The sequence below is a fragment of the Trachypithecus francoisi genome, unplaced genomic scaffold (assembly GCF_009764315.1).
Source record: "Trachypithecus francoisi isolate TF-2019V2 unplaced genomic scaffold, Tfra_2.0 Lachesis_group2, whole genome shotgun sequence".
Classification (NCBI taxonomy): domain Eukaryota; kingdom Metazoa; phylum Chordata; class Mammalia; order Primates; family Cercopithecidae; genus Trachypithecus; species Trachypithecus francoisi.
The window spans coordinates 110166255-110178180 of NW_022681465.1; the positions used below are offsets into that span (position 1 = coordinate 110166255).

Here is an 11926-nt window from a genome sequence, read left to right on the forward strand (position 1 = left end):
GATCTGGAATGCACCAGGCCCAGCCTGGACTCCCCAGCACGGTCTTGAAGATGGAGGTAGGGGTGGCGATCAAGGGAAGTAACAGGCTGCAGGGATAGGGATGCACCTAAGCCCAGGTGTCAGCTGATCTCACAAGGCGAAGGGACCTTCGCCTTTCTTCTGCTCATTGCACTCCCCCAGTGCAGGTGGAAAGGAAGGAATTCCGTTTTCTGAGGTCTTCCTGGGCGACAGGAGAGTGCAGAGCAGGGAGCTTTGGTATTACACTCATTCCCAGCAACTCCAAGAGCTGGTGTTACTGCCCGGTGTCCATGTCAGTCCAAGATGAGGCAGCTGGGACTGTCCAGGGAACTGGCACAGTCCCCTCTCCACCACCCTTGCACTGGAGTCGAGGCCCATCTGCCCATCGCAATAGTGGGTATGGCTGAATCAATGGGCAAAGTCAATTTAGGATCACAAAGACCCTGGGCTAAACACCTGAACCTGAAGCTTTACCCCAGCCATCTCTGCTTAAATCCCTTGGCTTATACACAGGTTACAACCCACACAACTGCACACAGCAGCCCTGATCATCCTCAGAGGAGAAGTCTTTGAACCAGAGCTGTGGATTCTACCTTCCTGAGCTCTGGGACCACAATCCCTTCCTTCTCCAGGACTCCAGGTGTCCCGGTGTTAAAACAAACCCACATTACTGGGGCCTGATGGTCTCCTCTGCCTTCTGCCTTGCATCTTTGGCAGCCAAATGCCTTGGAGTGGTCTACATGCAGGGTCCCTTGCCTCCCACTCTCATGGGCTCTGGGCTTCCCTCCAAGTGATTCCCCCAAGAGCACTCCCCAGTTCCGTGTCTTCTCACTGCTCCTGGGCATTCGGTGACCACTATAATCCCTCTGTGCTGAGGGAACACCACAGGGATCCTCCCACTTCTCACCTCCTCCTTCCTCCCGGTTCAAGCCATGACCCGAGGCATCGGCTGAGTGCCCTGCCTACTTCAGTCCAGTCCTGTAGGTGAATCTCCTCAGCTGCTCTCCCTCCTCCGTGTCTCAGGGAGGCCGGAGGAAGCTCACCCAGAGAGAGCCTGAAGGTGGTCAGACTGCTCAGAGGGGCCTCCAGAGGGCTGCCCAGAAGCCTTGGTAGGATGGAGGTGGTACAGGAATCCTCATGCCTTTGGCTTCTCCTCCCCGCTGGACTCGTCATCCCAGCCCCACCCCAATTCCTCACCAGCTTGTAACTCACCCCTCTCCCTGCCCCTCAGCCAAAAGTGACATGTGAGAGAGAGGTCCATGACACATTTTGTCTGGCCTGCCATACTTTTTGAAAGTTTCATTTAGGTGCTATCATTTAAAAACCAGAAGATTTCACTTAAGAATCCAGCATTCTAGTTTCTTTTGAAAAATCGTAAGATCTGACAACACTAGGCCCACATTCCAGCACGGCAACAACCAGCTAGACGGCGCTGGCTGTTCCCTCTGTGGGGCTTGTGCTCTGGTTTCTGGAGTTCTAACCCTCCCAGGACCAACTGCCACCTACGACAGCTGCGTGGCCCCTACGCTGTCTTTGCACAAGGTGGCCCAGCAGGAAGAACAAAATCGGGGTTGACGAGGGGTTGTCCTGTTCAGCCCTCCCCACTGCCCACAGGCCTCGGCACGTGAAGGAGGCCAGAGTAGGGTGAGCAGGAAGGCGGGGGGGATCCCGGTCAGGACACACCCCAGCCACTCTCTGATCACTGTGCATGGCTAGCAGCGTCCCAGGCACCCCATGTGTCCTGGCCCAGCTCAAGCCCGCCTTGGCAGCCAGCTGGCTGCAACTGAGTAGCTTGCTGTCTTGGTCGTGGCCACCCCACATCCTGTCGGAGCTGGGCCCGGGACCTGAGGCCTTGTCCTGAGCCTTAGCAATGTGGCCTGTAGGTACAGGCTTCCTCACTGTCCATCCAACTCAGCTGAATGTGCACCAGGGCGTGGCGGTCTTGTCACAGTCCAACATGATGTTGAGGACAGTACAGGGGGCCCCGCCCACGGACAGGGCAGTGCGGGAAGCCACTTGGTACTTCACAGTGTTCAGACCTCCCTCCCTGTCCACCTTGAACTGCTCCTGGGAAGGAAGGGAGGAAAGAGCACGGACTCAGGGCTGCATGAGGACCAGCTACCCACCGACCCCACACAACCTCGCCATCAGAGGCCCTGTGGTCCCCACTGGAGAGGAAGAACCCATAGCTCAAAGCAGTGAAGCCTCTTGCCCAGGGCTGTGCCCCACTAGGAAGCAGGAGAGCCGGGATCTCCTGTTGGATGCATATGCCTCCTAGAGAAGGGGCTGTTTGAGGGCAGGATCCTTGCATCCTGGCTGTGGCTCCCCAACCCCACTCTGCCAGCCTGCATGGACCCTGAGGTCTGGGCTGACCCACAGTGCCCAGGGTGCCCACAGCAGCCACCAGAGCAGGGCACGGTGCCCAAGCAGAATGCCTGTCGATGACCTGGGCCAAGCAGGGGAGGATGGGGCTGTTTGGATCAAGGAGAACTTGGTGAAAGCTCGGGCCTGCTGGCTCCCCACATCACCACCTATCCGTCCCCGATGAGGAACCCTGCCAGCACCTGTTTTTGAGCCGCGATGCGCTTCTGGTCCCTCTTCCGCCAGGCTGGGTCATGCAGGTGGTGAAATGTCTTGTACCCAGTTGTAATTCCCGAGGGGCGGAAAAGCTAGGGAGGTCCAAGGAAGTCGGGGTCAGGCTGCCCTTCCTGGAGCCCCAGCCCTCACCACCAGCTCCTCTGAGGTCCCACAGGCAGGGGCCTGCACTCCCAGCCTGCAGGAGAGGAGACTGGGGCCCACAGGGCAAGGAACTGGCTAGATGACCACATGGGGCAGGGTTAGGGCAGGGGTCAGAACCAGGGCCATCTCCAGACCCCGGGAGCTTCATCTGAGGAAACAGAAGAGAATCTCTGGGCAGCCACCACAGCTGAGGTGGTGGCAGGGCCCCGGGGAACCTCACCTGCAGCCCAGCTCCTTTAATGCGCCGGTAGAACTCATCGTCCTCGCGGCCCCAGCCCCAGAAGCGGTTGGACATCCCGTTGCACTGACACAGAGACAAGCAGCGTCACTCGCCCCATCCTCCCGGGGGGCCTTTGGTCTCCTACCGCTTGGGAGTGGCCCTCTCCCTGGGCGGTTCTGAATAAGCACCAGGTGCTTACAGGCTCCTCCACCTCTGCAGTGCTGGGGGCAGCAGGAAGCAGTACATCCTAGTCCCTCTCCCGTTCTCATGGGGCCTTGAACCTGTGTGAGATGCTCACCTTCTCAAAAATGTCTGGCTGGCCAGAGGAGATCTCCTTGGGGAACTATCGATGGGCAGAAGCGCCAGCTCCTCCTTGATTTCTGCTTCCCCCATTTCCCTTTCTCCTGGTGGCCCTGCCCTCATCTCTTCCTGTGTGTGTGTGAGAGGGGTAGCTGGGTTCCATGACAGACACCCATTCTTGTACCTGGCTCAGGGGCTTCATTTACATAAAGCTGGCTCCTGCCATGGCCTGGAGAGGAAGAGACCCAGGCCTGAGCCACCTGGTTCTTCCTGCCTGCCCGTCCACCAGCCAGTGACTGGCTCAGGGGTGGGCTCAGCACTCAAGCCGGCCAATCAAGAGCCAGTACAGCTCACTGCTGGACTCCTGCCTGAGCTATGAGGGAAGGGCCCCATCTCCCACCAGACTGGGGCCTAGATGGATACAGACTGCAGTGACAACCACCATCTTGCCAATAAATCCAGTGTAGGGAAGGCAGAGCTGAGAGATGGACAGAGAAATAGGGTCCTGGTGACACTGTCTGAGAGGTGGGCAAGCTGCACCTGAACTGCCCCCTACACTCTTCAATGTTAAGGGCCATTAACTCCCCAGGCTTCTGAAGCCAGCTTGCAAGTGGTTCCGCGGCTGCAGCTGACTGGCTCGCCTGCTCCTCGCACTCTGGCTGCTCTTAGGTTCCCCTGCTAGGCCTGGGCAGGGATCCATCTGCTGGAGGGGCCTCACCAGCTGGTAGTGCTGCTTGGAGAGCAGCAGGATGCCGCCGACATAAGTCTTGTAGTGGTAGAGAGGGTGGAGCTCCGGGGAGGCCACGTGGAAGGGCCCAGCCTCAGGAAAGCCATAGTCCAGCTCCTCGTTGAGAGGGAGCAGGTCAACGTCATGCATGGCAATGTAGTCCGTGCTGTTGCTGCTCTCCAGGAAGCCCACGTTGATAAGCGCCGCCCGGTTGAACCTGTGCAGGGCGGCCAAGGCTGGGCAGGGGCAGCACACGGGCTCACTGCCTGGGGCTCAGCACCCACCTGGGGGTCCCCGTGGTGCCTATGCTGTCCTCTGGCCCAGCACTGACTTCATTCAGCCTGTAGGGCTGTCCCCTCCACTCACTGCACAAATGTTTACTAAGCACCTACTATGTGCCAGAAACTATTCAAAGCACTGGAGGTACAGCAGTGAGAAACCAGGCCCTGCTCTCAAGGAACTGAGATTCTAATAGAAGGAAACAGAAACAAACAAGCAAACACAAAGCGAGGCCGGGAGTGGTTAGTGCTGGGGGAAAAGCAAAGCAGGCAAGGAGGGTGATCTTGCTGGGGGTGGAGGTGGCTCTTGTCCTTGATGGGGCCGTCAGGGAGGGCCAGGGGAATTGAGTGACAGAAACCTGAAGGCCTGAAGAGATGACTCACCGGGCAGTGGGTGCCTAGGGCTCTGCATAGGGGAGACAGCACTGCCACAGCAGGAGGCAGGAGCAGACAGCAGGCAGCTGGGCAGGGCGAGAGTGGAGGAGGGGATGTTGGGGGTGACATAGTGAGTGCACAAGGCCCAAGGGCCACTGAAGGACGGGGCTTTGACTCGAGTGAGATGGGGTGCCATGGAGGCTCTGAGCAGGGGTGGGGTGTGCTGTGACTTATGTCTGGATAGGACCGCCCTAGCTGTTGTGCTGGAAGAGACTGTCGGAGCAGGGGTGAAAGCAGGGAGACCAGCTGGGAGGCTATGGCAATGATTTAGGTGACAGACCGAAAGATGAAGGTGGCCTAGCTCAGGATGTGGCAGTGGCAACAGTGAGAAGCGGCAGATTCTAGATGGATTTTGCTGACGAATAGGATGTGGTGTATGACAGAGAAGGAGCAGCTAAGTATGACCACAGGGCTTTTGGGCTTGAGCAATGGGAGCAAAGAGCCTCCATTCCCGTGGGGAAGAGGGGAGAGCTACAGGTCTGGGGCAGGGCAGGCCACCAGCAATTCAGCCGTGATCGTGGAAGTTTGCAGTAGCTCTGAGGCCACCACGTGGAGGGACTGTGTAGATGGCTGGGCTGGTGAGCCTGGAGTTCAGGAGAGAGGTCTGGGCTGGAAAGAGCCTCAGGAATCATCAGAGCAGAGATGGGGTTTAAAGTTGGGAGATAACACGAGATGCCCCCAAGGAACACCTGGAGTTAGAATTCTAAGGGGGGCTGCTGAAGCACTGAGCCCGGAGAAGCCCCGCTGGTGAGAGCTTGGGGAGACAAGTGGAATCCACAGACACAGAGGCCCAGCCGGTGCAGAGGGAGGACCAGAGGGTGCTGCCCCAAGCAGGGGCATTTGACGAAAGAAGAAGCGCCGGCAGGTCCACAGGATGAGGGCCCAGCACGGCCTCTGGACCAACAAAGTGGAGGTGGCTGGTGACCTCAGTGAGAGCTGCTCTGTGCCATGGTGGGCGCAGGAGTCTGAGCGGAAGGGGTTCAAGAGAGACAAGGAGAAAGAACGGGAAGGAGGTCTGCCAGAAAGCAGAGAAGGGTGACAGCCTCGAGGGATGTGGGATCCAGGGAGTCTTTTTCCTTTGAGAGAGGAGCCACTTCAGTGTGTGTGCTCACGGGTATGCTCCAGGAGAGGAACGCTGATCGAGAGGGAGAGGAAGGGGCCAGCTGTGGAGTGGGGGAAACACTGAGGGGTGGGGATGGTGGACAGTCAGCTCAGACAGAAGCTGGGACAGCCCTGAGTCCCTGTGCACAGAGGCTGGGAGGTGAGTTGTGGAGGGAACTGGGGAAAGTTCTCTTCCATTTCATTCTGTGTGGCCGCCTCATGTGTTGTCTTTTCTCTCCACACCCTCCAGTGCCCAGGCATAGGTGTGGGGCAGACAGGTTGAGTAAGTCAGGCTGGAATTATCCCAGGAGCAACGGGCCAGAGGCTTGAGGGAGTATGCCAGGGAGGATTTTAATGACAGACCTTGGACTCCAGGTTGGGTAAGAAGGAAGTAAGGACAAGGAGGGTGGCAGGGAAAAGGTGGGGGGAATCTGATGATCCGGATCAAGGGGACTTGAAAAGGTGGGAAGATCAGGCTGGTGGGGCTAAGAATCCATCTTCCAGTGGGAGTTACCTAGAGAGAAAGGAGGTGGGGGCTGGAGGGTGAGATGCTGAGCTGTGGTCAAGGAAGGGAGCACTTTTTGGTAAGGGCGGGGATTTTAGGATAACGCCAGACTCTGGGCAACTTTAAAGCCGTGGCCTTGACCCTCCCTTTCCCTAATCCCCGGGCCAATCCCCAGGGAGTCCTGTCTGGACTTCCTCCACAGCACTTCTCTCTACCCACCCCCCACCATGTCATCAAGCCACTGTCATTGCAGATCACAGCAGTGACCACCTAACTGGTCTCCTTGCTTCTCCTCTTGCCCTGGTATAATCCATTCCACATACAGCAGCCACAGTGAGCTTTTCAAAATGGAAATTAGATCAGGACCCTCTCCAAAGATTCCTGTCACACCCAACAAGAGGGGTCTGCCACCTCCCGCCCTCCCGCCCCTGCCCCAGGTGACCTCTCATAGGCCCTGAGAAGCCTGAGCCTGGGAGGGGGTGTCGAGAGGGGAGAGGGCGGGGGCAGGCGCTACCTGAAGTGGTCCACCTGGTTGAGTACATAGATGTGGTGCTGGATCTTCTTCCTGCTCAGGAAGCGGTGCATGTGGGGCACAAAGACCAGGAGCTCCTCGAAGCGTTCGCGGAAGGGCACCAGCACTGCCAAGCGGTGGGGGCCCCAGGATGCGTCTTCTTCCCACTGCTCAGGGGGTGGCTCTGGGGGGCAGGCCCGAGGAGGGCCCGAGGTCTCCTGCCCTTGTCCCCTGGCTGCCCGGCCTACATCACCAGAGCAGCTGAGCTGCAGCCAGAGTAGGGAGAAGAAGCCCAGTAAGAGACAGGCCACGAAGAGATGGAAGATGGAACATTTCCGAGGGAGGCTGCCGGAGAGCAACCTGGACCTGAGACAAGAGCAGGGACAGGGTCAGAAGGGCAGGGCAGGGCTGGCCCTCTGACAGACCCTTTCTCTGGCCTCCCCACGAGGAGGCTGCACATAATTGTTCTACCCGAAGCACCTGGGAATTAGTACGAAAGCAACTTTAATGTTTTTGCTCATGCCACCACCATGCATCAGAATTCTGCTTACCTGTCTAGATCCAACCCATGCCACCCGCTCCTGGGAAGCCCTCTGAACCACTCCCAGGTCACAGAGCTGCCCCAGCTCCTCAATGCTCTCTTACTTTCTGTGACTAAGTCCTGGTCAGAGCTGCTCAGGACAGGGATGAGGAGGCTCCTGTCACTTGTATGTGCTCCTTGCCACGACAGTGGCTCAACGTCCTGAGCCAATGACAGGAGTCCCCACCTTAGAGATGCAACCCACTGCTTTCCAAACCGACTCCCCTACAGATCCAACCCAGCAGAAACCGTGGCTCCATCCTGCTTCCCAGAATGACCAAAGGCCACCCAGACACGGGTGTGTGCTGGCATTAGTCCAGGTAAAATGACCAATGTTTACTCTGGGAAGATCACACCTGCCCCCGAAGCAATGCAAGGCCCAAACTGTCAGTGGCAGTTCACTGAATGAGCCTCAAACCTTTAGTCCAAGAGGCAGCTCACATAAAAGACGGGAGACAGAGAGGGAAAGAAAGATGAGGGCTGGGTACAGCACAGGCACTGATTTCAGAAACTGGAAAAACAGCAGCTGAACATCATAGACACTGGGGACAGTCTTTTGGTTAGCAAATACAAAGAAACAGAATTCACTGGATTCCTTTGCCCCTCCTCTGGAAATTCCTGAGTATGCTGAGAGAGGGGCTGAGGAATCCAGGAAGGGGGAAGGTTCCTCGTACCCCCCCCACCTTCTCTCCAAAATAATCTGCAAAGGAATCCACTTCACAATCTTAATTTAAGAGTCAGCGATTAACTATCAGGTCTTATAAATTCTATCTCAAGGCCGGGCACAGTGGCTCATGCCTGTAATCCCAGCACTTTGGGAGCTCAAGACCAGCCTGGCAAATATGGTAACACCCCGTCTCTACTAAAAATACAAAAATTAGCTGGGTCTGGTGGTGCGCACCTGTAGTCCCAGTTACTTGGGAGGCTGAGGCATAAGAATCACTTGAACCCGGGAGGTGGAGGTTGCAGTGAGCTGAGATCACGCCACTGCATTCCAGCCTGGGCAAGAGAGTGAGACTCCGTCTCATAAATAAATAAACAAATAAATAAACAAATTCTATCTCCTAAGTCCCCCTCTGATCCTTCCTCACTCGTCTGTTCCTTGCCCTGCTCAGACCCCTCCAATCTTCTGAATGACCCTCCTCTGTTTGCCAGACAAAGGCCAAGTCCTTTGGCCCGACAGTCAAAGTCCTCCGTGACCTGGCCCCAACTCCAGGAACTCCCAAGCCTTCGTCCCATGTTCTCATGCTGGGCGCCTCGGAGCTTCTCCACTTGCTATATTCCTTCCTGCTCCAGCCCTCACACAGCCCACTCCAGCCCTCACACAGCCCGCTCCTTCTGCCTGAAATGTCCTTTAACTGCCTGAGGCCCCCTGTTGATCCTTCAGAGCCAAACTCCAATGTCATGGCCAGCACTGCCCCCTGCCCCCATAACACTCCCCCTTTTGTATTCCCACGGCATCTTACTTCCTACTTTTTTGTAATGCCTTGTGTCCTTGCTTCTCAGGCCATGTCAGATTCATATCTGTGGCACAGCAAGCACAGGCCAGACAGCAGAGAGCTTGCCAAGTGAGTTACAGAAAGGGTTAAAGCAGTCAGGGCATGCCTTAAGTCACACGCTAAAGCCAGACTAACTCCTCCCTTTTTCTAGAGAAACAACTGCCAACCTGGAAGCCAGTAGCCTTGAAGCCAGGCCCAGGTTCCACATGCAGCTAAGAGGTGGCCTGGTAGGATACCCCCCAGGGCTTCTGACTTACCCCCCATTATCCTGTGGTGGTGGATTCAGCCGAGGAGGCGCATAGCCCAGTCCTGAGAGTGGCCTGGGAAGGCTGGAACCTCTACAGATTTTCCCTTGCCCTCTGGGCTTTTTCTGGGGGCAGGGTAGATTCTGGAGAGATGGATATGGGGTGATATCCCTTCAGGAAAAGAAGCAGTGACTATTATCCAGGCGAACGGCGTGGACTGGGCACTCCAAGCACTTTCACACACTATTCCCTCGGCCCTGCTCCCCTCTCCTATGAGGAGTACATCCCCACAGGCATTATCCTGTGCTCTAAGGGCACAAACCGCTGAGCAACTGAATTGAACCTAGAGTCCCAATTCCTCAGGACAGTGGACACTGAGAACAGTTGCTCCTGGTGCCCCCAGGTGGCAAACTCCAGATTTGCAGTCCCAGCGGTTCCCAGGCCCAGGCCGCCCTGACTCTGAGGGGCAGTTCAGAAGAGGCTTTGTCTCCCTCATCAATCACTGCCCAAGGCTAGTAAGAGGCGGATTCACACCCAGGCAGGCTGGCTCCAGAACCTACACTCCATAGCTACGCTAGCCTGCATCAGTTGCATGGATCTTTGCACCACCCCTGTGTCAAAAGCACAGAACTGACATCAGTAAATTTCTCTGGGAACAGCTACAGAAAGGGATCAGGAAATAGAAATGCTCCTCTATTACCTTTCCTTTCTTGTCTCATACAAACTTCATACTACAAGGTTTGAATCCTCAGCTGCTCTGGTTACAGCACCTCAAAACTGCAAACGTAACTGGAAGACAACTGGCACCTCCTCTTGTGCCAGGCAGTGCCATGGTCTTTACATGAATGCTCTCCTTTAATCCTCACACAGCCCTGCAGAGTCAATATTGTGACAACTATCTCAGCAATGGAAAGGCTGCGGTCAGAAAGATGCAGGGGTCTCTGCTCACATAATTAACGAGGACTCCTGCCCAGGTCGAACTCTAGTCCATGCTTTCTATTATATTCCTGTCTTCTCCTTTCAATACCAAGTCTGAAAAATCCCCAGAAGTAAAAGTTGTGCCCACTAAATTCCAGAATCTTTTTTTTTTTTTTTTTTTGAGACGGAGTCTCGCTCTGTTGCCCAGGCTGAAGTGTAGTGGCACGATCTCGGCTCACTGCAAGCTCCGCCTCCCGGATTTACGCCATTCTCCTGCCTCAGCCTCCCGAGTAGCTGGGACTACACACGCCCGCCACCACACCCAGCACATTTTTTTCTCTATTTAGTAGAGACGGGGTTTCACGGTGTTAGCCAGGATGGTCTCGATGATCTCCTGACCTCGTGATCCGCCCGCTTCGGCCTCCCAAAGTGCTGGGATTACAGGCGTGAGCCACCGCGCCCGGCCAAATTCCAGAATTTTATGGCACCTGACAAACTTAAGAAACATGAAGGAAATGAGGTGTCATTCACTGGGAGGAGATCCTGTCATGTGTTATGTGAGAAGACTTGCAGGGACACATCTCAAGCGCCCCCCAAATGGAGGCAGTCAAATCGCTTTCCCCATTCTGCTTTAGTGAGAAACATCATTAGCTAAGGTGTGGGCCAAGCTCCCATCTTTCACGTAGGGCCAATACAGCTGCACAGGAAACGGACTAACGGGTGTATGAGGAGTGTCTAGTACGTGCCAGGCGGTGACCAGCCAGGCAGAGCACGGAGCTTCTCTGGTGGGTTCTGCTGGCGGCCTGCGAAGGATGGGGGGGAAGTGTTAAGGAGGGAGGGTCTGAGGCTATATGGATGTGATGAGGGAGGCCGAGACCAGAGAAACGGAATAAATGCCCTCAGGGATCAGAGACAGATTGAGAAACACAAATCCATGGTGAGAGGTCAGCGGAGTCAGAGACCCGCATGCAGACAGAGGGAGGCTGGTGGAGACACACAGACACAACGAAACACATAATGAGAGAGACTAGCAAAGAGGGGATCAGAAACTCACAAACGGAAGTCAATGGAGAAACACAGACCCACAGGCGCGGGGGAAGGTGCTGGAGGAAGAACGAGTGCAGCGGCGAGGCAGAGCGGGGGCGGGGAGTGGCGGAGGGCGGGAGAGGCAAAGACCCACACCGACAGACAGAAACCGGAACAGAGCGCCAGGGACCCACACGCCCTCACAGAGACCCGCAGACGTGGAGACGTGACGGCCTCGGGCTCCCAGATTCCGCGGGCGGCCGAGAAAGGAGCGGCGCCCGGGAGGACAGGGCCCGGGCCGGCCACCGCCGCTCACCTGCCGTCCTCCCAGGGCAGCTGCGCCACTTTCCTCCGTGAGGGGAACATCGTGCGGGGAGGCGGCGGCGGCGCATGGGGCAGGGGCTCGCAGCCCGGCCGGCCCGGTCTCCCGGGCCTATGCGGCGCCTCCGCCTCCCGCTCCGCCCAGACCCGTCCGCCCCGCCCCCCGGTCCGCCGGGTCCGCTGCTCCGGCCGCGCCGCCCGCTCCCGGAGCCGCCGCCTCCAAGGTTCTGCTTGCGAGCAGCGCGGGCGGGCCTCCCTCGCGGGGCGGCTCCTTCCTAGCCGCCCCGGGACCCGCCTGACAGCCCGAGGAACTGAAGCCCAGACGCCTAGGGCTTCCCAACAAGTCAATGGGCTGGGACTGGACCTAAAAGTCTAGACTTCCAAACCAGCGCTCGGGGAGAATCTGCATCTCCGTCCTCTTCCCGAGGGGAGGCGGGAGCGTCCCAGGGTCCCCGTCTCGGCCCAGGCGGCGCGTTCTCCTCCGCACAAGCTTGGAGGGGCAA

General features: G+C 57.1%; 1 protein-coding gene across 4 annotated transcripts; it reads right to left on the minus strand.

The window, feature by feature from the left end:
* Nucleotides 1-1302: 1302 nt before the first annotated feature.
* On the minus strand, nucleotides 1303-11595 carry B4GALT7 (beta-1,4-galactosyltransferase 7). Of its 4 annotated transcripts, XM_033179956.1 has the most exons (7): nucleotides 11419-11593; nucleotides 9171-9329; nucleotides 6838-7200; nucleotides 3996-4221; nucleotides 2978-3061; nucleotides 2583-2687; nucleotides 1303-2085 (listed from the first exon to the last, which is right to left on the minus strand). In XM_033179956.1, the coding sequence occupies exons 1-7, from the start codon at nucleotides 11466-11468 to the stop codon at nucleotides 1930-1932; spliced, it is 1143 nt and encodes a 380-aa protein (XP_033035847.1). In that variant the 5' UTR covers nucleotides 11469-11593; the 3' UTR covers nucleotides 1303-1929. The 4 variants fall into 4 exon arrangements, with proteins under 4 accessions (XP_033035847.1, XP_033035848.1, XP_033035849.1 ...); XM_033179957.1 differs by lacking the exon at nucleotides 9171-9329 and having other exon boundaries at nucleotides 11419-11590; XM_033179958.1 differs by lacking the exons at nucleotides 1303-2085; nucleotides 2583-2687; nucleotides 2978-3061 and adding exons at nucleotides 2719-2905; nucleotides 3177-3258 and having other exon boundaries at nucleotides 11419-11595.
* Nucleotides 11596-11926: the final 331 nt, after the last annotated feature.

Bases quoted from the DNA above. Each gene is read 5' to 3' on its own strand.
- B4GALT7 (XM_033179956.1), bottom strand. From the start codon at position 11,468: ATGTTCCCCTCACGGAGGAAAGTGGCGCAGCTGCCCTGGGAGGACGGC. The intron at 7,201-9,170 runs GTAAGTCAGAAG...CTCTTGTCTCAG, and splicing joins CCACCACAGGATAATGGGGG to GTCCAGGTTGCTCTCCGGCA. The intron at 4,222-6,837 runs GTAGCGCCTGCC...CGCCCTGCACAG, and splicing joins AACCAGGTGGACCACTTCAG to GTTCAACCGGGCGGCGCTTA.